Source organism: Grammomys surdaster, unplaced genomic scaffold, assembly GCF_004785775.1.
Source record: "Grammomys surdaster isolate TR1022 unplaced genomic scaffold, NIH_TR_1.0 126187, whole genome shotgun sequence".
NCBI lineage: Eukaryota > Metazoa > Chordata > Mammalia > Rodentia > Muridae > Grammomys > Grammomys surdaster.
Window position 1 is genome coordinate 4,114,008 of NW_021620993.1, and position 23,646 is coordinate 4,137,653.

At 52.2% G+C, this 23,646-nt stretch overlaps 1 protein-coding gene across 4 annotated transcripts in view; it reads left to right on the top strand.

Moving 5' to 3' along the window:
- Positions 1-1,728: 1,728 nt before the first annotated feature.
- Sh3tc1 (SH3 domain and tetratricopeptide repeats 1) overlaps positions 1,729-23,646 on the top strand; it is a 33,994-nt gene continuing 12,076 nt past the window's right edge. For 2 of the 4 annotated variants that reach the window (XM_028758132.1, XM_028758131.1), the window contains exons 1-11: positions 1,757-2,058; positions 7,344-7,568; positions 9,674-9,748; positions 12,138-12,265; positions 12,851-12,956; positions 14,137-14,283; positions 14,883-15,090; positions 16,080-16,156; positions 16,919-17,114; positions 20,269-20,402; positions 21,597-21,638. In XM_028758132.1, coding sequence (XP_028613965.1) covers positions 7,391-7,568; positions 9,674-9,748; positions 12,138-12,265; positions 12,851-12,956; positions 14,137-14,283; positions 14,883-15,090; positions 16,080-16,156; positions 16,919-17,114; positions 20,269-20,402; positions 21,597-21,638 — 1,291 coding nt within the window. In that variant the 5' untranslated portion in view covers positions 1,757-2,058; positions 7,344-7,390. Of the gene's footprint in view, positions 2,059-7,343; positions 7,569-9,673; positions 9,749-12,137; positions 12,266-12,850; positions 12,957-14,136; positions 14,284-14,882; positions 15,091-16,079; positions 16,157-16,918; positions 17,115-20,268; positions 20,403-21,596; positions 21,639-23,646 lie in introns of all 4 variants that reach the window. The other 2 variants (XM_028758129.1, XM_028758130.1) reach the window with 2 other exon arrangements.

The following is a 23,646-nucleotide window of genomic DNA, read 5'->3' on the forward strand; positions in this document are numbered from 1 at the left end:
GCCCATGGCTTTATTCATTATGAACATCTGGCCCCATTGGCCTGGATCTTGAGCAGCCTGAATGACAGGCAAGGAGCACCTGCCCCAGAAGGCTGGCTTCTGTCAGGGAGTCCTCCATGTAGCTTCCTTTCCTGGAGCAGGTGAGTAAGGAGAGGTAGGGCAGGGTGAGGAGAAACTGGCCACTGGTCACGTGAGTGCCTAATGCATCTCAGTAGTACCTGAACTTATGTGATGAAGAGGAACAGACAGGGAAAAACGGGGCCACTGCTTTCTCACTTGGTGCTCAAAACATGGGCTGGAAATGATCTGGCGCCCTCACCACCCAGGGTAGGACCCGATTCTTGGGGTTCCCAGGAATAGAGCCTGCTGTCTCCATCTAGACACAGACACCAAAGAATGAGGGCGCACAGGGTAAGGGACCGAGGACTGTGGTATCAGAGCTGGCCTGAGTTGTGGGACCCTGGGAATACACCTCTCTAAAGTCTGTTTGATATCAAGCCTGATAGGGACACCAGGGTGATAGTTTCATTGATCTGTCATGAAGTCCCATGGGATGATCTACCCAAAGGATTAGCATTGTGGCAATGACAACTTGAACAAACTACAGCCATGTCTGGGGTCAAAACTATAAGAGCTGAATACCTCCTAACTCTATCTTCTGCAGCAGGGAAACTGAGGCTCAGTGACAGGTTTTTCCAACGGGATTTTAGGCTGGGGTTTGGGTGGCCCTCTGAAGGTCATAGCTATGTGGCCTCTGCTTTGTACAGACTTTAGGAGGATCCTGTTGAAGAGCCCTGGACCAGAAATGTACTTGCCCCTGCTGGTTGGCTCTGGAGTGCCCTGCATATATTGGGGGAGGCTCTCAGAAAATCCCCCTGGCCATGAACCAAGAGAGCAGCTTCTGAGACAAACAGGATACTGGTTTGGGCGCGCAGAGGGGACAATAGCCGGGAGAGGAAATGCCTCCAGACCCATGTATGGGTGTGGGCTTGCAGGGCCCTCCTATTGACACAGCTTCCAGAAAAATAGGGCTGGTGGAAGGTTAGCATCCTGGGGGCCTGTATTCTCTGGGGAGAGATAGAGAGGGAGAGGGAGAGGGGGAGAGGAGAAGGAGGTGGGAGGGGGAGGCAGGGAGAGAGAGAGAGAGAGAGAGAGAGAGAGAGAGAGAGAGAGAGAGAGAGAGAGAGAGAACAGTGCACTTATAACTCCAGAACCCCTCACAAATAGAGACAGGTAGGAGATATCCCCAGCACCTAGTGGGGGGAGGGGCAGACCAGCCCCATCTTTCACTGTGGACATTGCAAGGGCCTAAGAACAGGAGACAGGCCTGAATCTGGGCTATAGGGACATTCTCAGGTCGGGCTACAGCCTGTGGGAAGATAGCGTATGTGCCCCCACAGGCTTGGCTCCAAGGATGTGGTCCTTGCGAGCTGAGAAGGAGACTGAGCCCTTTCTTCTTCCAGAATGCTCCCTGTTGGCATCAGTAGGCTGAGATGGAGCCAGCACCAGGGTGAGAAGGAAAACATATGTATTTTGTGTGTGTGCATGCAGACATGTGTGCTAGATCTGTTTACATGTTTCTAAGGCCACCCACATGTCTGCATTGCATGTGTATGCACGTGTGTAGAAGGGAAAAGGGAACAGAATCTGAGCTGGGGTTAGCAGGGCCAGAGGGCCAGCCTCCCGTGGACTTCCCCAATCTCAGCACCAAGGGTGTCCCCAGCCTTTACCACAGAGCACGGGGCTGGCAGTGGGCAGGCAGGGACAGGGCCTGGCTCTGGTCCACAAGGAGCTAATGATCAACTGGCCACTGGAATCCTTGCCACAGCACCCCAGCCTGCCTTGGGTCTCCAGGCCCCTAGGCTCAGAGAGGAAGTGGGGCAGGAAGCAGGGGGCGGTGGCAGTACTGAGCAGTCAGCTGGCTGTGGGCGGACTCTGCCTGTCCAGGCCAGCTGGAGACAGCCTGTAGGCCAGTCAGCAAGGAGCCAAGCCAGTAGTAGCCACCTGGCACCTGCATTCCTGAGCCTGGGAGGAAGTTCTCTGAAGAGCAGAGCCCAGGTAAGGGGGTATGGACGGAGAGTATGGGCTGAGTGAGTGTGCTGTAATCGGGAGAGCCTGCCTTTGCCACCAGTTGTATCTAAGAATAGTAGTATTCCACCTTCCTCTTTCTTCTGGCTTGCTTGGGCTTGGGGAGAGCTGTTAGAGACTGGCATGCAGCACCCCGGGTGCTCTGATAGACTGTCCGGGATTGCTCAGATGAGACCAACTGCTAATTGTGACTTGTGATCTGGGCTTCACACTGACCCTTTGTAAATGTGTCCTTGAGATCTCAACTAGATCACGGGGAATTGAGTGGCAACATAGGATTCATAAGCCACTGGGCCCCAAAAGATGAACTCTATCTAGCCTTGGTTCATTCCAGGCCGTGACAAGCATGCCTGTACCTCATGGTGCTTCATGGCACCCCCATGGCTGTGACCTGGCCTCTCCGAGGTCACTCTGGATTTCTTTATGTTAAACAATGAAATGTGTAACTTGACTAGAGTCACTGACAGACTCTCTGGAGACCTCATCAGGAGCAGCCTGCTTCAGAGTTCCAAGGCTCCAGAGCCTCCTTTCCCTTCTTGTCTTCTCTGCCCTCCTCACCCTAAGATGAAGAATAGCCACTTACAGGTGGGACAAGGATCCAAGCTCATTGTGTTCAGGTTGAGGGGCGAGACTCCCACCATCTGACTTACAGTCTCTGCTGCTGTGACCCTGGCTGGCCCAAACCTTGAGGTGCACACCAGTGATAGGGATGGAGTAGGGTTCATTCTCTGGGATGAGGTTAAAGGTCAAGACTCAGGAGGATGCTGAACAGTGCCACCTTTATGTGACTCTCAACATGTTGCTGATTTCATGAAACTTCTTGTGTCAGGCACAGTGCCTGTGTCTTAAGTTCGTGGAACTACAAAGGGCATGCTATGGGTATGTGAAGCCCATTTCTCAGGAGAGAAGCCTTCAGGGTATCACCATGCTCCATGGCTGCCATAACAAACTACGACACAATTATTCTCTTAGGGTCTGAAGGCCAGGAGTCAGAGACAAGAGTGCTGCCTCCAGAGTTGCCAAGACAGGGTCTTTTCCATGTCTTCAGCCTCTGCTTGTCCCTGGATGACCCCTGCCTCTGTGTCATGTGCCCTCCTCTTCTGTGTGTCCTGTTCTCTGGAGAGCCCTCAGGCACCAGGCAGAGAATTCACTTTAATCTGGCACAACCACCTAGTCCAGTTGGGATTATTCTAATCCAGCATCCGACAGGACCGCACCCTACTGAGGTCAACTTCATCTGAAACCACCTGTTTCCAATCAAGTCCCCCCACTCTCAAGTTCCTGGTTAGTGTGACTGTGGAGAATACTGCTACCTCCAGGCAAAGTCTCAACAGCCCTGTAAAAGCAGAGGCTCAGGATGTACCTTGGTGGGTCTCTGGCCAGAGTTTTCAGAACACAGGCAGGGCCAACCACAAAGGCTCCTCCCTCCTGCCTACCATACTGTAAGACAGCACGCTGTCTATCTGCTTGATCTTCCCAACATCCTATGAGTAGGTGTTTTTGTTCTCATTTTATGGGTGGGTAAACTGAGGCATAGAACATTTCACCCTCCACTGAGTTTGGCCCTGGGTCTCCATGTTCCCGCAATAAACTAGATGTGCGTTGGAGGTCAGAGCCTGGGGTGGCTTACCTGGGGACACCTGATGCTTCTGCCACCTGGACAGAAGACAAAGGCTGGAAAGAGACTCTGCAGGCCACCTTTGGTTGCTTGAACTCAGCAAGTGTACCTTTGAGGCTTCTGGACACTACCTGGGGCTGGGCTGCTGCTGGAGCAGGCCAAGCAAGCTCGTGGAGGGAGGCCTGTGCAGGGAGGAGGTGGCTCCATGTAAGTAAGACAGTGCCTACTTCCTCCCTGTGGCTCTTAAGTCCCACTGTGATTGCAGTGTTTGGGCCCTCAATGAGCAGGTCAGAAGTTCCCTTAGCTGGGAACTTCCATTTCTCCAGAAACAGGTTAAGTCCAGCCCCAGGTCTTTGTGAGACCCTGGAGTGCCCTAAGTGCCCCCCTAACCCAGGTATGGTAAGTTTAGCTGGCATTGCTCAGCTTCTGCAGAGACACTGGCCAGTCTGCAGGTAGGGACACCTGAAGGCTGTAAGTGGCAGAGAGAGAAGAGTGAGGACATGGGGGAGACATGGTGAGTTTTGGGGGGGCAGTGATTGGCGACCACAGACCCTATAAACTAGGACCTCACTCATCAAGGAACTGGATCAAGTGCTTGGTTGAGGGCCTCAATGTTATACCAGAGAAAATGAGGAGTCACCTACCCCTTGGGTGTGTACCTTCTGGTCCTTACAGACCTGGGCAAGACAGTGGGCCTCTGAAGTGATAGGAACCAGGGTGACAGTTTGGCAGAGCAAGGCAGGGAAGGACAGAAGTCCAGGCTCAGACAGGACTTAGGCTGGGGTCAGGCTGACAGGGCCAAAGCCTGAAGGATGCCCTGGAGGATCTCAGGCGTGAGCAGCTGGGATGATGCCTTAAGACAGGGGGATAGGAGGGTAGATTTGGTTCATACTTCCGTCTCTGTGTTGAAAACTAGACCATGCCAGGCTCTTGGTGCCTGAAGTTTTGTTTTGTTGGTTTTACCCCTCACCCCTTGGGATTGAGTATTGGAGTGTTCAGGTGCCTGCAGGAATGTGGGATCCCCTTGGTGCTTTTGGTATGAGATGCCTCCTTCCTATCTGCTTATCCCAGATCTTGGCATTCTAGCACAGTTGTAGAATAAGGATTTGACTACAAACCAACCTATTGGATTCCATGAAAGGCAGGTGGCTAGGTGGCTAGGTGGCTGGCTGGCTGGCTAGACAGTTCACTGAAGCCACTTCCAGGGAGTGGGGCTACAGCTTCTACAAACCCTTGTCTTCTGGGGACCCAAGTCTCTTCTCTACGAGCCTCCTTTCATTTCCAGCTATGTAGTCACCATTCTACCACCCCCAGGGCTGGGTGACCCTGTCTTCTCATCATAGACTTACCGCCTACACATGTCACTGCCTGCTGGATGCCTGATTTCCCAAATACTCACAGCCTGGTATACAGCCCCACACAGGGTAGGGGGCAGCAGTGCTTGTTGCAACAACAGAAGGCTTCAGAATGGGGTCCTACCATCCTTGTACTGCAGAAGAGGAGATGCCATGAGCTAGGCCAGACAAGTCCTCATGGAACCTGCAGCATCAATGGAGGCTTGCACCAACCTCCTCCCATTCCTGATTCATCTGTCGAGGGCTCTGTCACTCTGCACCAAATCCCTGCTGGAGTCCCTGTGGGCAGCTCCCAGGGAAAGTCCTTGCCCTGAAATGGCCAGCCTCCTGAAAGCAACAGGGCATGGCAGGCCGGAGGTTTTCAGGCTCATAGTCAGCATCAGGCAGTGTGACAGGAGTTCCCCCTGCCACTAGAAATGGGCACCAGTGGAAGTTTGTGCACCCAGCACTCTATAGGCTAAGCCTTAGTTTCCCCATCTGTATATTGAGAAGTTGCATGAGCCTTGGCTATAGAAGCCTGTCTGAGCCCCTGTCAGGAGATGACTGGTAAGCAGATAGGTTGCCTGTGTCACTCTGGGAACCCCCTGAAGACAAGCCTGGCTGGGTGGCCTAGTTCTGTGCACTTGACTAGTTCTTGGGCGAAAGAGAAGGAAGGAGCTCTGTGGTCCTGATACACAAAGTCTCATAAGGGCTCTGCTGTCCTACTTTGGTGGAAGATCAGCCTGGCACCCATGGCCTCTCTACCTCTAGCATTTCTTCCCCACTACACTCTGCACAAACATTGAACAAAGCCCTAGGCATGGCAGGACATCCCTTAGTCCAGGGTAAAGGTTTTAATGGCCCGTCAGCTTTCTGCACCATAGGCCTGCCCATCCTAGTCCCATGGCTGCCATCCTAAATCTGGACAGAGCCCAGGTGCTCTGCATCCCTGTCTACCTCTTCACACCACAGATCACTAGAGATGGGTCATTCAAATGGTGATACTGGCTTGGTAGCAGTTGGTGGCACATATGAACACTGGTCCTATTCTGCCAGGTGGGTTCTGTATCTGGGCACCCCACTCCTCATTATGTAGTAAGAAAGGATCAGACTGTGGACTCAGTACAAAAGGTGTCTCCCTGGATGTTCTGTTAACAGAGATGAAAGTCCCCAATCTTCAGCGGATAATCTGGCCTGAGGTAAGTCAGGCATGTAGGCTGGAGTGTTGAGAACTATGTTCAGCCAACCTCTGCATAGGCCTTTTGTCCTCCCTGAGGGTGTTGTCACTAGGCCTTCCACAGTTACCAAGGCTGAGAGTCTAGCTTATGCTCCATAGCCCCATCTGTGGCCCCTGCCATTGATTTACTTACATTTGGTGTTCTGAGCCCCTCTGATGGCTGATAGAACAATCCAGGAACATGGCCTGTCAGTTACATCATCCCCCTCTCCTGATACCCGGGAAGAGTGAGGTACAGTGACAGGTCCTGGGGCCACCAGTAAAGCTGAGGTCATGGAACTGGAACCACATAGCATACAAAACCAAGATACCCTCCTCTGCTCATGGTGAGATGTAGTCTCTCCCCTCCCCTTCTTTCTCTCTTCCTTCCACCCCTACCTCTCCTTTGTTCCCTTTTCTTTCTTCCTTCTTCCTACTCTGAGTAAATTACCTCAGTAAATTCACCTAGCTGAGGTGTGTGGTTATGCACTTGAAAACCCGCATCTACAGGTGTCTGATGGGAACGAGGGCTCGTTTCTGTTCCCACAGCATCCTGTGCAGGTGTTGAATCATCTGCAAGGATGTTTGAGCAGCTGTCTCAGGTCAGACTCTGAGCCATTTCTCACCCTGCTCCTGTCCACACTGTATACAAGAACCTCTGATTGGCTGATGAGACTGATTTCAATTTGATGTCCATGTTGGTGTCCACCTCTGCTGAAGCCTACTTCAGCTGTTCAACTGAGCTGGGGAGGAAGTTGCCAAGTCAAGCTCTGAAAAGTTGCGTGGGTATTCACTGGGCAGAAATAGCAGCCTCTGTATAGAGGCTCTGTCATAGTAAAAACATGGCAGACATGAGGGACTGAAGATGTGGGTGAGATGGCCTGAGGTGTGAAACGGACGTGCAGAAGCTTGTGGGTCTGGTCACCAGACTTCCTGCGGTCACCTATGGTGAATGTAGCCCACTGCTGGATCTTGGAGGTGCTGGGTACCCTGTATTGTCAGTCTCTGCTCCTCTTGACCTGGCTAACAGCAACATGATGTCCGTCACTAAGAGGACTCTCTTCTGACCACTGTCCTCTCTCCATAGAAGGCCAACAGCATGCCAAGCTCTTGATCTTGAGGCCACTGTGTGTCATGAGGAGCTTCAGGGAAGAGGAGGTGACTTCTGAGGAGCTGTCCACCATGGGGTGGGGGCCTGAGGAGCCTCCAGGAAGCTGTAGCCCCGAAGACCAGATCCAGAGTGTATCGATGGGCTTGCCCACTGGCCAGGAGAGAACAGGGCCTGAGGAGGCTGAGGCAACAGTCAGAGGTGGTGAGTACAGAAAACTGAAACCCACCATAGTCTCACATCCATCTGTCCATCCAGTATATATCCTAATCCTCCATGCCAACAGGGCCAACATGGGTACCCTGGCACTGCTCACTGGGCCCTGGGTTAGCCACATTGTGGGCTAAGCACAGAGGGCCATCCTCTGGCATTCAGATACTCCCCTCCCCTACCACAACAGAAGATCAATCCGGAAGTAATCCAGGCTTCCAGGCTGGATGCCCTGCAGCTAGGCCTAGGGAGTACTCAGCTGACCAGGGGCCTCTCTAGGAACCTCAGTGATAGCAAAGTTGCCCCCAGGCAACTTGCTCCTCCGTTTGGCCGAGCCTGAACAGTGCTATCTCACCTTGTCTTCATGGACTTCTCCATTTCTCAGAGTGCAGTGCTGTCCCACAAGGCAAACCAAGGCCCAGGCTTTATAGTGATCAGGGGCCAGACCAGGACTGGAGTCTTCCTGAGGCCTGGGTGATGACACCTGCTATGTGACTCTCCAGGCAAGCAGCAGAGCTATGTTGTGGAAGCCAGATGGGCTGCACTCCTGGAGGCCTGGTTCTCTTCATGGTTGTCCATAGGCTGCTACTAGACTTGGGCCTCAGTTTCCCCTACTTGGAAAACCTTAGCAACTCCAACAACCCCATCCCTGCCACCCTTGGGCCCTGACAGAGAGGAGAGAAGAGGTCAATAAGCCCTTCCCCTCCTCAAGCTTCCTCACACTGTATGACCCTGACACGTGCTCAGCTGTCCTGTCTCTGGACTCCAGGGAGAGCCAGGTACTATATACTTAGTCACCCCTGTTTGACACAGAGTGAACGACATGCTAGGAGAAGGGAGAAGCAGGCCTGGGTCAGGCCCTGCTGTGTGGAGGCAGGGCACCTGCAGATTTGAGACCTATCATTTGGTCCTTCTGTCCCTGGCTGAAGAGGAGGAGAAACCTGGTGGTCTAGTACTGTCTCACAAACAGGAAATGGTCCTCCCAGGAAGGGAGGGTTGGGTGGGGCAGGGGCCTGAGGAACCCACAGCTCCCTATAGCTCTCCTTCCAGAGAGGCCTGGGCAGGAAAACCAGAAGGGAACATGCAGATAAGCCGGGAAATCCTGACAGTCAGCACAGGAATCAGCCACCCAGGGAGGGACTGCCAGTCTCAGAGCTGGAGAGAGCCTGGGAAACATTGGGGACTATGTGGCCAGATACTTCCCTTCAGGGGCCTGGGCTATGGGTCCTAGAGATTGAATGCAAATTACCAGGCTCAGTGGCAAGTGCCTTTCCCTGGGGAGACATCTCACCTGCCTGTTTCCCTGGTTGGAATGCTGTAAATAGAGCTGTCATGCACGCTCAGGTATGTCTTTGTACAGACCCCATTCTTCATTGCTTTTGAGATACTTAGGAATTGGAAACACTGGGTTGTAAAGTTAGCCCTACCACCACCACCACCACCACGCATACCCTGGCACCAGAATGACTGTAACCAAGCCAATCCAGCCTATGGACTTCTGCCTTGGGAGGTTCAAACAGCTGCCAGCAGCAAGACTGTTCAGTGGACAGACCATTCTCAGCTCTGAGTCTTGGGGGTGGAGTGGGGGCACATCAGAAGTCTCAAGAACAGAGTAAATGACCTCATCTCCTTCAGTGACTGTGAATCTGTGTTTACTGCAGCTCCCTCTGAATATATATATACATAGTCATGCTAATTTTTTCTGAATTGTTGGAGAGCAAATTTTAGATATCCTACCCTTGCATCTGCAAAGACATCTGGTAAAGGGAAAGGAGTCAGAGATCTGAACTTGGAGGGTGGGAGGAGCCATGGGATGTGGCCAGTGTCCTGAAGCAGAAGCTTTATCCCCGACTGACTGCACCTTGAGTCTCTCTGATTCTCATGTTGGGTTCCAGAACTGGGTTGCAGGGTTTGGGCTGGTCTCTTGCAGCATGCTCTTAGGCCAACAGCCCATCCCATTTGGGGGAGTTTGTGAAGGCATCCTGGGTGGCTGATGAGACAAGAGTCCAGTGAGTTCCAACCCCTCTACCTGAGGGATGGAGTTGTTTGGAGAATTGCTCGCCCCCCCCCCCTAATCGTAATCACCTGGTGTGTTGCAGATGTGGCTCCTCCCCGCAGCATGGTTGGGCAGGCTGCTGAACCCCCTTCCAGTCAAATGACAGTGTATCCGACAGGTGAGCACCAGGGCCTGAGTCTCACAGCAGGCCAAACCTGTAGTGTCTGTATCCCTGGCTGGTCTGTAACAGAGGTAGGCTTGTAGAATGGGCTTCCTGCTTACCATGGCTAGCTGGCCCCTTGCTTTGGATGTGGGGTCAATTTTAGACACACTGCCCTTGCATCTGGAAAGATATCTGGTAAAGAGGACAGAGTCAGAGGATGGGCAGAAACATGGGACATGGGCAGTGTCCTGAGGTGTCATAGTGGGAGCATGTGTTAGGAAACAGCACATGCCTGTGGCTGGAAACTGAAAGAGAAGACACAGGTCTTGGTGTCTCCTACCATTCTCCCTCTCAGCCCTACCTGCCTTGTTTTGTTTTCGTATTTTTGAGACAGGATCTTGTTCTATAAACCAGACTGGCCTCAAACTCAAGGCAATCCCCCTGCCTTAGCCTCCTATGTTCTGAGATTATAGGCATGAGCCACCACACCCAGCTTAGGCCCTACCTACCTCTTGAAGGCCCACCACTTCTCAACACCATAAGCTAAGGACCACAACACATGGGCCTTGGAAGGGGTCACTCCAAGTCACACAATAAACAAGCATAGAGAATCTGGAGAGCCTGCAAGCTTTCAAAGCTTTCACTAAGAGCTTCCCTTTGGGGCTCAAGGCTTTCTGCATTATCGTTATCTGGAACCTGTCAAATGTAGGTTCCTGCTTCAGAGTACTGAGAGGAAAGGCCTCAAATTCCAAGTGTCTCCACACACAAAAAGGCGGGAAGGCCGGGGTCAGCCTGTGCTTGCCTCTGAGTCCTTCCTGTAGCATCTATTGAGGCCCTCTGGGGAGCACTGCATACAGAATTGGGGTAAGGAAGCTCCCCTTGTCCTTGGAGCCTCACTGTTGTCTCCAGCTGGGGAGCCTGAGCACTCAGCTCTGTGACTGAATGTAGCTTTCACTGTGAAGTTCATCCTTGGGCTCTCTTTTGGGGTGGTTGGTGCTGCCCGTAGTCACTTGGGGTGCATGAATTACTGTGGGACTGTAAATGCAGAGCCTGTCCTTGTAGGGATCACAGCTTTGTGAAATGTGAGATTCTAGAAGCTTCTACACTGCTCAGCCTATGAACCTCCCAACCTTGGGTAGGAACGTTGATATCAGAATCCCCAGGCCAGAAGATACAGGCTCTGGGATTGTCCCAAGGATGTGAGAACCATCATCTCCCTCTCCCTCTCCCTCTCCCTCTCCCTCTCCCTCTCCCTCTCCCTCTCCCTCTCCCTCTCCCTCTCCCCATCTCTTTTTTTCCTTCTTTCTCTCACCTCATGCTTGGAATCCTCCCTGGAGAGAACAGTCCCACCCCCACCCCAGAAGGCTGCTACCAGAGACTGGCAGTTTCACTTGGACCTTGAGAGTCAGGGGACCAATTTTCTCAGCATTTCCAAACACTGGGACAGACAAATTGGCTGCTCAGGAGCCTGGAATCTGGGACAAGAGTCATTAGAGGAGATGGTTGTGGGGGAGGGAGACCCATCCCAGATTAGGAGCCAGGCAAAGTGGCAGCCAGCCAACAGGGACATGATCTAGAGAGGACCCAGGGCAGGACCTTGGTGTCTTGAAGCAACAGAGAGGCCCACACAGCACCAACAGATTTTATTTTCCTGGGGGTGGAGACAATGGTCACAGGGGCAACTTGTATTCGAATTTACTGGGATGTATGAAAAGAGTGGTATCTCAGTCACACTGGGCAGCTCTCGGGAGCCCTGCATCCCCAAATGGCTGGTGGTCACTGCGTGTGAGGTGCAGACAAATGGGATATTATCCACCATGAAGAAAGACCCACCAGACCATGCTACCCAACAGGGCTGGGAGCCGGGCCAGCCGGGCACAGTTCTGGCTGTGTGGAGATCAAAACACTGTCTGAGGGGAAGCCCAGGCAAGCTAGCTACAGCCCAGTCGCCCCTCCCCAGCCAATGCATCTATCTTAAGGGTGGTCAGGGGCAAGGGTGGGAACTGGTGGTAGATTGATAAGGTGTGAGGGTGGGGCCTTTCTGAAGATAGGAGAGTCTGAGCTGTAGTCATGTCTGAGGCTGGATCGTGGGGATGGGAAGCTGAAGGTTACAGTTAGCTGCTGAGTGGGTGCTCTGCTACTCCACGAGAGGGATGGAACATGAAGCCCCTTCTTCTTGGGCAGGGCAGGCACAGCTGTGGAAACTGAGGCTGGAGAGGTAAACAGTAGCCCAGGGTCCTGTCCGCTGTTGGATGACACAGTCAGTTGAGGGAATCGCTAGTTATTCATGCTCTTCCAGGCATAGTGGAGGATTATAGGCCTCTGTTGAAGGTTGGAAGCTGGTGGGGAGCGTGTGCCCCATCAGGGCCAGACAAGTTGCCTCATCCACCTCCCGCTCCTTCAGACCTGACTCTGCAACTGTTGGCCGTGAGGCGGAAGAGTGGACTGCGGAGCCCCAGCCTGCAGCAGGCCCTGCGCAGCCGACTCCGACTGCTGGAGAATGACAGCCGGGAAGTGGCCCGTGTGCTTGGAGTGAGTCAGCCCTTAGGGCCTGGGGAACAAGGGGACACCTCCCTTCACAGCAAGGACAGAAGAGGAAGGTGGTAGATCTGGAAGAGTCACTCAGAGGACAGCAAGGGACAGGGTAGGGCCCAGTGCCAGTCTGCTTACGGGCTGTGTGTCACCATGATAGACTTTGGGGCAAAAGGTCCTGGCCTGTATAAAACCAGCTTCTTAGCTATTTACTGGAAATGCTTAGGTTGTCTTCAGTGAGCCACTATATCATAGCCAACAGACAGCCTAGTACAGCCTCTGGCCCTATATCAGCTCTGCAAAGGGTGCCTCTGGGCTGCTGTCTCCAGGGTTTGGATCCCACCTGACCACTTACAGGCCTATAAGCAGTGGGTTTTAAACAAGAAGTAGCCTTATTTTTATTTATTTTTTTCCTGTCAGGTGGATAACCATAACGAGTTTTCGAAATGTAAGGGAACGAGCCCTCCCCTGCCCTTGTCACCCCAACCAGAGCAGTCCTGTAAATTCTCTCCAGGAACAGACACCTGTTTGTTCGCTAATGGCTGGATGCATATTCTCACTCACTGAGTGTCTCCTCCTTTTAAGGAACTGTCAGCCAGGCTGCTGTCCATCCACAGTGACCAGGACCGGATTGTGGTGACGTTTAAGACTTTTGAAGAAATCTGGAAGTTTTCCACCTATCATGCTCTTGGTAAGCCAGCCACCTTCCCACAGTAGGGTGTGGCGCCCCCTCTTGGAGGGCCCTGGCATCACATCATCCTAGACTCCAGGAAAAACAGAAACTAAACCATGTGGGAGATCAGGGCTTTGCTGCAGGATATGGAACTGAGCTTTGTGGTCCCTCCCTGCGTTTCTCAGAGGGAGGCTGGACTCTTACGCCCGACACACCCTGGTATGCCTGCTGTCTTGACCTTGGCCTGCAGCCTTCGAGCTCCACACAGTCCAGGAATGTGAGCCAATACAGACTGCTAAGTTTACTTAAACTATGAGATTTTAGCTGGGCAGTGGTTGTACACCCTTTGATCCCAGCACTCAGGGGGGAGAGGCAGATGAGTGCCTGAGTTCAAGGCCAGCCTGGTCTAAAGAGTGAATTCCAGGATGGCCAGTGCTACACAGAGAAACCTCGGAAAAATCAAAGCAAAGCAAACCAAAAGCCATGAGATTTTTAAGAAACCAATTGTGCGATGTTTTTCTTTGTGGTTTGTAATGTGTAGATGACAACGATGTGTTCACACCTGCAGCTGTGTCTCTGTGGAGGCCATTTAGTCACATTTCTTGGTACTCCAGGCAAGAGGGGGAGGAGTCACCAGAAGTTGGTGGTGCGTTGCTCGGTCTCATGAGTCAGCTTGTCCTTTGTCCACCCTGGAGGCACCACTAGGGACTGTACCATCCAGAAGACAATGCCTGTTTAGTTCCTGTCCTCGATGTCCACCCACATTTGTTGAAAGTGAAAGGTTTTCTCTGCATTTGCCTTGACTTAAGGGAGTGTGGCTATGCCTCCCAGCTAAGTAGTACATGATAAAGGGATGGTCCCTGTCCAGGTGGTGACACCCAGCATCCTACAGGCCTGCGCAGGATGAATGGAAATGGTCCTGAAGGGACACTGGGGCATGGGCATCACAGAGTGCCTGTAAGACTCTGCACCCTTCACATCTCTGAATCCCAAGGCACAGCAAGGCCAGATGATATAATGGGTGCACAGCTGTAAACCTAGCAGCCAGGACAGTGAGATAGGGCCCCGTAGGCTGTGGAGGTGCTGGGAGATTCCCAGGGAAGAATAGTATATCCCAGTCCTCTCCAGGTCTGGTGTTTGAGGTCTTGGGGTCCTCTGCCCCTCCTGGAGGCTGTCGGTGATAAGCCTGGCCTTTCAGGCTTCACACACCACTGCCTGGAGAACCTGCTGGTGGACCAGACCTTCTGGCTGCTTTCCCCCAGTGAGGAGGAGGAGACTGCCATCCTCATGTATGTGAACAAGGACGCCTTGAAGCAGACACACAAGAGCCTCCTCACACAGGAAGGTAGGCAGCAACAGTGATCTTCGTTAAATCCCACAGGGCTGCGAACACTCTGGGGGAACAGGAGTGTCTTGGGTGGGCGGCACAGTGTAGCATAAGATGCCCTATACACTGTCATTGGTTGAAAACTGTTTATGGCTCCCCCAAAAGGTGAGATGTGCGGAGAAACGTAAGAAAGAGTTCATCTGCCATGCTCACTCTTGCCCCTGATTTGAGCTATTGGCCTCATAGAGGAAGGGCCTTGAGTCTCCAGGAAGGAACCTCGGGGCTGCTTTACCTCCCTGGCCATGGGTAGACACCCAGATGAGGCAAAGCTTCTTGGTAACCCTCCAAGCATTAAGGAACATGGAAATCCCATGTCTATCTCTGAGTAGTACAGGTGGGGACTAAGGCCCAGAGTAAGTCCTAGTCAGCCTCATAGCCTCAGTTGAGGTGAGGCTGGGACTTCCTTTGGGCTTTCAGACATGGGTATCCTGGGAAGAAGAGGGTAGAGTGGGCTCCTGCATGGTTCTCCTCACTGTGGGTCTTGGGTCTGGGCCTGGCAGTTTTCCTGTTTAACAGAACCATGACTCACCCTAATGACCATCTCTGTCCTTTCAAAGGGCCCTTCTTTGTTCTGTGTCCTGACCACCGTGTAAGAAGGACAATGGGACCCCAAGGTGCAGGGAAGGGCACCCAGACCCTCAGACGGGGTTCGGGGGTTCCCCTGGGAGTGGCAATCCTGGAAACAGAATCCTCATCCTCCACACCCAGTATGTCCTCCAAGGTGGAAACAGAGGCCAAGCCAGAGCCCTTGACTCCATTTCACCAGTAGGTACCAAGCTGGAATCTTTATCCTGGGACCCTGGGTGGTGTGGGGCCTCATAGACCCTACTCCTTCTGTAGATAGTGAGTGTCCAAAGAGACATATGAGACAGGCAGAGGACAGAGCCCTCCGGGCCCTCCTGCTGCTTCCTGTAGTATGGCTAGAAGTTCAGTCAGGCATCCGTCTGCTTGGAGGAGCAATGGCACCTCCTAGGCTATACTGCCCAGGAGGCGAGGGGAGAGTTGAATGTAGCACATGCTACTTACCATGCTCACTCTGGAGGGTCACATTCAAGGCACAGATGTAGGAATCTGCATGGAGAAAGACTAAAAGAAGAAAAGCCAGAGGTCTTGAGGAGAGGGAACATGGGAACTCCTGCTCACTGCTGTGCAGTGAGTGCAAGCTTGCTAGGAGCTTCCTGGCCTCCTAGGTAACCACGCCTTTGTAGTAACAGCTGTGGCAGGAGGGCTTTCCTTGGGGAAAGGAAGGAGTTTCTCCCTGGAACACTCCCTATGCACTGGGGCTAATGGCAGTTCCAGCAGGGGATACAGTATGCTCTTCAGTGTAAGGTTCTCAACAGAAGAGGGCCTACAGCAGTCAGTCAAGCTTTCTGGAGAAGCTGAGCTCCAAGGCAGGATCAGTTTGACCAGACCACACAGCAGATGAGAATCCAGGAGACCCAGAGTTGAAATTCAGGCCTATACCTAGGCTACAGGCCTTCACACTCTGTTGGCTCTGCCGGCTCCAGGAAGAGTGGAAGGGCAGGTGCTTTGGAGGGCCCATGGTAACAGATGGCAGTGTCCTCTAAGGTGAGGCAACCAGCTAGGGGTAGCACTACACATTGCAACCTCTGGACTGCACATCTGGGCAGGTATGTTGAAGGAGGGGTGGGATTCATGTGTGTCCCCAAGGGCTGTTGCTTCTAAGCAGTCTAGAGGATATACCTGTCCTTCGTCTGAGGCTCTACAGCATAGATCTCTTCTCCCTACCCCAGGTGGACTCTCAGGGTCCCATGGGATCCTGTCGATGACTCCATGAGTGGACCTGGGACACCTGATGCCCAACTCATGAGTGAGTGCCAGACTTTTCTCCTTGGGGGAGAGGTAGCTGAAGAAGGTGGCCGAGACTAGTATTCTGGAAGTTTCTACATTTATTCTGAATGTTCCCTAAGCCAGAAGAGGAAGCTAGAAGCCCTTCATACTCAGGATTACATAAAGCTCAGAGAGGTTCAGGACCCAACTAAATTACCCAGCACCCGAGTGAAATAGGCCGGGACTCTTCTCCCACTCCACAGAGCCAGGAATGTGACATCACAAGATACTTCATTGAGACTGGTTCATTGGGAGACCCTTGGCTTGGCTGGCTGGCTGGCCTCTGGTGGAATCTATGGGGCAGGATGGAGGATGGATAGGCTATCTGGCCCTGTCCTGGGCCTTCCCTGTGAGGAGCTGGTCCTGCTGCCTGTCCTTCGGCTCCTAGGGGCACAAGGGAAGGCAGATTTCTTTGTCCCCTTAGAGCCAGCTGGTGTTTGGATGATCCCTGTGTCTGCGAAGTATACATAGAGCTCTGTGGGTGATGGGAGAGCCTAAGTTGCATGAAGCAGGGATCTGTGCCTGGAGGCTGGTGGCCCAGGGCGGTGTTCACCAGTATCTCAGCCTCAGTGGCCCATATGGTATAAGGACCAAACTGCCCCTCTGAGGACCACCAACCTCCAGAGTCAGGCTTCATTTCACATTCCTCTGGCCGTGCAGTCAAAGACACCAGCATGTGTCTGAGGGCTACCCCCTGTGTCCACAGGGCCTCAGCTCTGACCACCTAGCCTTCTTTCTGCAGGGTTTGGCCTGGCCTCCGCGATAGCTGACTTCCAGGGCTCAGGCCCTGAAGAGATGTCCTTCAGCGCTGGTGATGTCATCGAGATCATCGGTGCCCAGGTGCCTGGCTTGCCCTGGTGTGTGGGCCGGCACATGGCCTCTGGCCAGGTGGGCTTTGTGAGGACTGGCCTCGTCAGCATGCAGGGCCCGGCATCTGAGTGAGTGGCAGAGGCCCCTTTCCTGAACCCCACACTGCTCCTGCGGGGATCCTGCCACCCTCTATTTGCCTCTCAGGAACCTCCAGGATGCTGTCCTGGGCAGTTCCTTTATTCCCTCCTCCACTGGGCCTGACTCAGCCCTTCCAGGGTGCCACCAGAGGGCACTGTGTGACTGTACAGTGTGCCTATCTGCCTCATCAGTTCTACAGCTTTGGTGAAAAGTGCCACATGCTAGGGAGAGCCTCCACGGTGGGAGCCTGAGGCGAGGTAGAGCAGCTGAGGTGCTGGGGCTGTGTAGAATGCCCTTCCTGTTGAACCTCACTCCCACTAGCCAGCTCCTCCCGGCCTTCTGCTGAATCCTTCAAGTTCCTGCTGGCTCCTCACCCTTGTCTGTCTTCTGTGAGACACTTGCTATCCTACTGTGTATCCAGCCAGCTCCTATCTGCCTCAGCTTACCTAGTCACAGCCACAGAAACCCAATTTCCAAACCAGTTGCCTTCCAGTTCCAGGGAGACAGGTATTTTGAAGGTTCTCTGTATCTACCCCTCAACATAAAGCCCCACGAAGCTTCTGGACCCGGTCTTCATGGCCTCAGATCTCACTTGCCATCAGCTCCCCAGAGGCTAGCTGCAAGGCAGCTCACCTTTTCTTGGCTCTGAACAGATGTGGGTGACTGTTCACTGTTACCTGGTTCTTTGGGGGGGCCTGCCAGCCTATAATCCCATCTGTAATCACTAATCCCTGGGCCTATTCTGGCCCTGAGAGAGCCCTGTCTGCACCTGCTTTAGTTGAGGGAACTTCCAGGGGACTGCTCTGGTCCTTTCTGGGCTAACTCTGTACATCCTTGAGCAGTGGTGGGTGGGGAGTGTTTGGGCAGTGGCCAGTGAGTCTAGCTGAGGCTGCCCTTGGTCAGCTCATGGTTTCCTTCAACAAGACCTCAGCCAAGGAGGTGTATACTGAGAGCCCTGTTCTATGCTCCTGTCTCCTCTATAGCCATACCTTCCTCAAAATGGACCTGTTTCAGCAGGCTTGCTGGGGACCGGATGCCACAGACAACTCTCAGATGCAGTCTCTAAGGCAGCTGCCATCCTATGAGTCCTCTCCCTTCTGTCCCTTCCCCTGATTTAAAGCATCCCTTCTATCAGTGAGAGCAGGCAGACGCTGGCAGGACCTGTGTGCTGATCATACTTAGAGTAGCATTTCCTGGTACCCTATCAAAATGTCAGCTTGCACACAGGATGGGGCATAGTCTGTCTACTTCCACAGACTCTCCACTCAGCTCCACTGACAGAATTCTGGGCTCTCCCTTTTTGTATTGGTCAGTGTCACATCATGATAACCTCATTAGTTCAGTTGTTTCTTAAAACAACAGTGTGTCTCTTGGCTTGTGTCTCAAGGTCTCCCATTACAGAGATGGCATAGGTCTATGGAGAATGTTTCCTCTATTGCTAGGCCTTTTGACAGATGTGGGATCCTTGTGGCTTCAACAGTTCCGAACTTAACAGAAGTCAGGGTTGGAAGAACTCGTGTTGGTCTGTTCTTCCCAGTCTTCCCAGAGTGTTGGGGATGTTGACATCATCTTTCACATCAAGGGAATGTACCCACTTCTCTGTCACTCCAATATTTCTGATATCTCTCCTGCCCTGAACCTGGGAGCTCCCAGCTTGGCAACAGTCCAGTGATTTCTCTCTTCTTCTGTCTTGATGTGATCTCAGACTTACAGAGCAGCTAGGAGAACACAGCCACATCCTGTCCCTTACCTGCTGGTGGCTGAAGACAGTTTCTCACCTTGGTTGTTTTCCTCTCTCTCTCTTTCTCCTCTCTCTCTTTCTCCTCTCTCTCTCTCTCTCTCTCTCTCTCTCTCTCTCTCTCTCTCTCCCCCCCCCCCACCTCCTGCTTGTCCTCAGAGCCTTTGAGGATAAGTTATACAAGTTAAGGCCCTTTGCCCCATTGCCCCATTATAGAAGTGCCTCTTGAAGCCAGGATCTCAAGTACGACCACAGGGCAGGTGTCAAAAACCAAGAAATTCACATTGCCACCATGCTGTTCACAAGCAAAGATGATTCCAGAGTGCATGTCACACTCACGGTGTCACCCGCTCTGCCCTAACAGCCTTCAGTCACCTTTTCCTCTCTTCTATTTCTGAAGCAGTGGCTCGCTGGGTAGAGGCCAGAAACTGTGCTGTGGTTTCTTTGATACCTGTTTAAGTTTCATGGTGCCCTGCTGACTTATTCCTACAGGCAAAATTGCCTCCCCTCCATCTTCTTCCCTTTGTGCCTCTGTTCTTTCCCTGTTTCCTCTTCCTGACTTCATGGCCACATGAATCCTGTATTGTGGGAATTGATGGAGGTTTCACAGGGGACAGTTCAAGTAGCATTTGAGAATCTGCCTGGCACTCACATTCCCAGGACATTTATAATCTAAATATCTCTATATCTATCTATCTATCTATCTATCTATCTATCTATCTATCTGAGAGAACAATCATTTTATTTCATGTATATGAGTGTTTTGCCTGCATACGTGTCTGTCTGTACACACATGGGTGCTTGATACCTGTGGAGGACAGAAGAGGGCATCAGATCCCCTGGAACTGGTATAGATGGTTGTATCTGGGAAACGTACTCAATTGTCTACGAGAGTAATAAGTACTGTTACATTCTGAGCTCTTTCTCCAGCCCATTTACAGACTTTCTTAGTCCTGGACTCAGCCGAGATCTCCTCAAGGCAGGTTTTGTTTATGTCTTCATTGAGGTTGAGTGGGGCCAGCAGTGTAATGAGGAAGAAGAACTAGGTCTTACTGTGAAATTTTTGTCAAAAAAGACAAAACCACAAGTTCAGTTGTCAAGATAATTGGCTGCTGATCGTGATCCCTGAATGGATGACTCCATCCTACAAAAGAAAACACAGCTCCCAGGGGCGTGTCCTCTGCAAGTTAGGAGCAAGGAAAAGCAATGGATGAGCCACTGGCTCACACAGGAGGGAGACTCCGCTGGCCTGTGGCTCTGTTCCAAAGTCCTGGAATGGCACTGAACTTGGTTAACCTAAAGATGACCTTGTTGGCCAGACTCCATCTGCCCACCCACGCTGGGCCTCCTGGGCTTTGAGAGAATTAGTTCTTCTAAATAAGGTGTTTTGGTTTTTGTCTTCCTAGCCTGGAAAGTGCAATTTTCCTCAGTGAGGAAGAAAGGTCATTCTTCAGAAGCGAGGGGCACTTCTCAGATGAGGCTGCTCGGCGACTCCTGAGCAGGACATCTGGCACAGATGTGTGCACCACATGCAGCCTGGGTAGGTACAGGGAGTGTGGCACATCTGGCCTCTCTGTAAGCTGTGGAGACAAGATTGTTCTGGCTGAGTCATTTTAACCTAGAGTCTTCCTGGGGCAGATTCCTGGAAGAGCAGCAAGTGGCATGAAGGGTGTGGGCCAAATGTTTTGCAACTGGGTGGAGCCCAGGGGTCTGGTCAAGGCCACACATGACTCTCAGACTCTGCCCTCCCTGCCAGCACTGGGTTGATGTACTATTGCTTTAGTCCCAAGAGAGTTGGTTGCTGGTTGGATGTTTCTGGCTCTTTCCAAGCTCCCCAGGGACCCTCTTTTCCCCTCCCTTTCCAACTATGCAGCCTCCTTCAGACCATCCCCCAAAGAAGCAGTGAAAGTCACCAGGGACCAGGGAAAGGCAAACCAAGAGTGTGTCTTCAGGATGCAGACAGTCAGGCTCAGAATCCAAAGACATCAGGAGCTGGTGACACAAGAAAGCAGTCCTGAGGCCCTAGGTGTTGAAGGAGCCTAGGTCCTGTCACCAAGCACCAGATGCAGACACACGGGGCCCTCAGCTTCTGTGGACAGGGAGATGTGGGGCCCCATTGTGATCTGACAGCACTTTACCAGAACTGAGCCTGGTCCTTCTACCTGTGCTGGTCAGATTCACTCCTCCCAGCCCTAGACAGAACAGGCTCCATGGCTGTTGGTTGGCCGGGAGAGCTTGGTCTCTAGAATTCCAGGACCCAGAACTCCCAAAAGTGGTGCAATTCTTCTCCTAACAACACACCTCAAAGTTTTGCCTGTTGTTGTAACTTTCTGTTCTTTACATGTCTTCTTCAGTTCGTTTCCTCATTTGGTTGCTATGGCAATCCAGCAGGCAGTTAATACTCACCCAAGAAAGTGGGAATGAGGTTCAAGTGCTACCCTGGGTGAAGAGCAACCCACCAAAGGAACTCAACCCAGTTTGTTCTGCTGCTTACTGTCTGTGTCTGTGTTTGCCATGGAGCTGACAAGGATAATAGGCACCCTTGGTAGAAGTGTACGGGGCACCAGAGGTAGACATGTGCTCCATCCTTGCCTGGAGACATCTGAGAACATGGATTCTCTGGCTCTGGTCATCGTGAATGCTGGTCACTACAGAGCATGCATTCACCTGGCCACATGAGACAGGACATGGGGCACAGGTAGAGGAGTGACTGTTTCCCTTTTCCCTTTTCTAGACTGTCTAGAAGAAGCTGAAGGTGAACAGCTGGAGCAACGAGGTAGGTACTGCCCTGCGGCTCAGGTCCTCTTCTCATGGCTGAGTCTCCAGTGTGAACTCAGGTTCACCAGGTGTGAACACAAGACAGAGGCAGCAGCATTGGAGACCATGGTCACTGGCCATCAAATGTCACACCTCTGCAGGGTATGGGGGATGTGGGATGGTGGCCTGGAGCTCCCCTATTGCCACTGTTAGAAGCCTTGGGAACCCAGACCTCTTCCTCAGCAGCACCTCCCAGGAAGGCAGAGTCCCCTCCCCTGCTCCAGCCCACACTGCTGTGGGCCCCTTTTCAAGACAGATGTAACTACCCAGATTTCCCACAGTAGGCTTGACTACACTACTAGGGGTGTGTAGTAGTTGGATTTAGGTGTCGGAGAGAGAGCCCTTTCCCCTAACTTAATCTTAGAGGTCCCTTCTTCTTGGGGTTCATCCCAGAATACCCTGACCATCTTCCTCTGCAGCTATCTCCTTCCCCAAAGGGTCTAAACAGGGGATCTAGAAATGTGAGCCCCTGAGGGATCTGGGATAACCCCCAGGAATGTACCCATCTGCTCTTAACTGGGATTCAAGGAAGAGGGCCAGGAGGAGGCTGGCACTGCTGGGATGGGTCCCAGCCTTCTGCTCCGGGTGCAGTGAGCAGAGTCAGATGAGATGGAGCAGCTTTCTCCTGGGTGGCCCATCCTCTGCCCAGATCCTGACAGAGGCCCTAGGACTCCTCCATCTGTCCTGTCAGGAAGGTCTCAGTGGCTGGGGATTTCTAGACCAATCCAATAGGCTCAGGTCTGTTGTAAGGCTTTACAGAATAGTAAAGACAGATTTTTTTTTTTTTTAAAAAGGTCTCTGGCTAGCCTCAAACATGCCATGTAGTGAGGGAGAGTCTTGAACACTTGGTTTTCCTTCTGCTTCCCACGTGCTGTGACCATAAGTGAGTGTTCCCACGTCTGGCTTCAGATTGTCCAAAGCATATATTTTTAAAGATTTATTTTTATTTTATGTGTGTGTTTGTCTGCATGTGTGTATCTATGTGTGACCTGCGTCTCCACTGTCTATGGAGGCCCGAAAAGGACATTGGATCCACAGTGGAACTGGTTGTGGGCTGCCATCTGTGCAGGGGACCAAACCTGTGTCCTCTGGAAGAGCACATTTTAACATTCACATTTGAGAGCAAAGAGGTTGTTTAATACCAGTGAAGGGTTAATCCCAGAGCCTTTGTTCATTCATTTCCTTCCAAATAACTCCATGTTAGGCCTGTGTTGTCCCAGTAGGAAATACGTGTCTGCTTACTCTGCCCACATAGAGGAGTGTGGCTTTGGGTCTGTACCTGTCTGAGGCCCACAAGCAGGTGGTGGTAGATTGTGCTCAATTGGCCAATCTATAAACTGTCCCTGGGATTGTTCCCCAAGGAGACCACTATCACTTTCCCATGATACTGCTGAGACCAATGACCACAACATCCCTGTTATCTGCCTTCTTTCTGCCTTCACTTTGTGTGTGTGTGTGTGTGTGTGTGTGTGTGTGTGTGTGTGTTGCTGAGTACTGAATCCAGACCATGTGCATGCTAGGTACCTTTTCTGTCACTGAGCTATGCTCCCCATATGTCTGGCCTCCATGGACACTGGGCACACAGGTCACGCAGATAGACATGATGCTTTGTCTGTTTTATGTGGCAGCCTTTGAGCCCATGCTGACGAGTTGTGCCATTGACTGTCAGTGATTTCCTGGCTTCTAGAGTCTGAGGGGCCTGCAGAGTCACACACCTGTGGCTGGACTGTGACTGTGGGCCAGATGGTTAAGTGGCTTTCAGTTCTTTCTAAAGAGAAAACGTCTGCAAGCCACCCCTCTGCTCTGGCATTCGGGGTCTCTGAAAACTCTGGGCAGGAAGGTTGACAAGTGGAACCAGGACTGACTGATTCAGACTCTAGTGTTCTGGAATGAGAAAGTCTCACCCAGAAACTGGGCCAGCAGGGACATGCAGCTAGTGGAACAGTGGGTGGGGGACATTACACAGG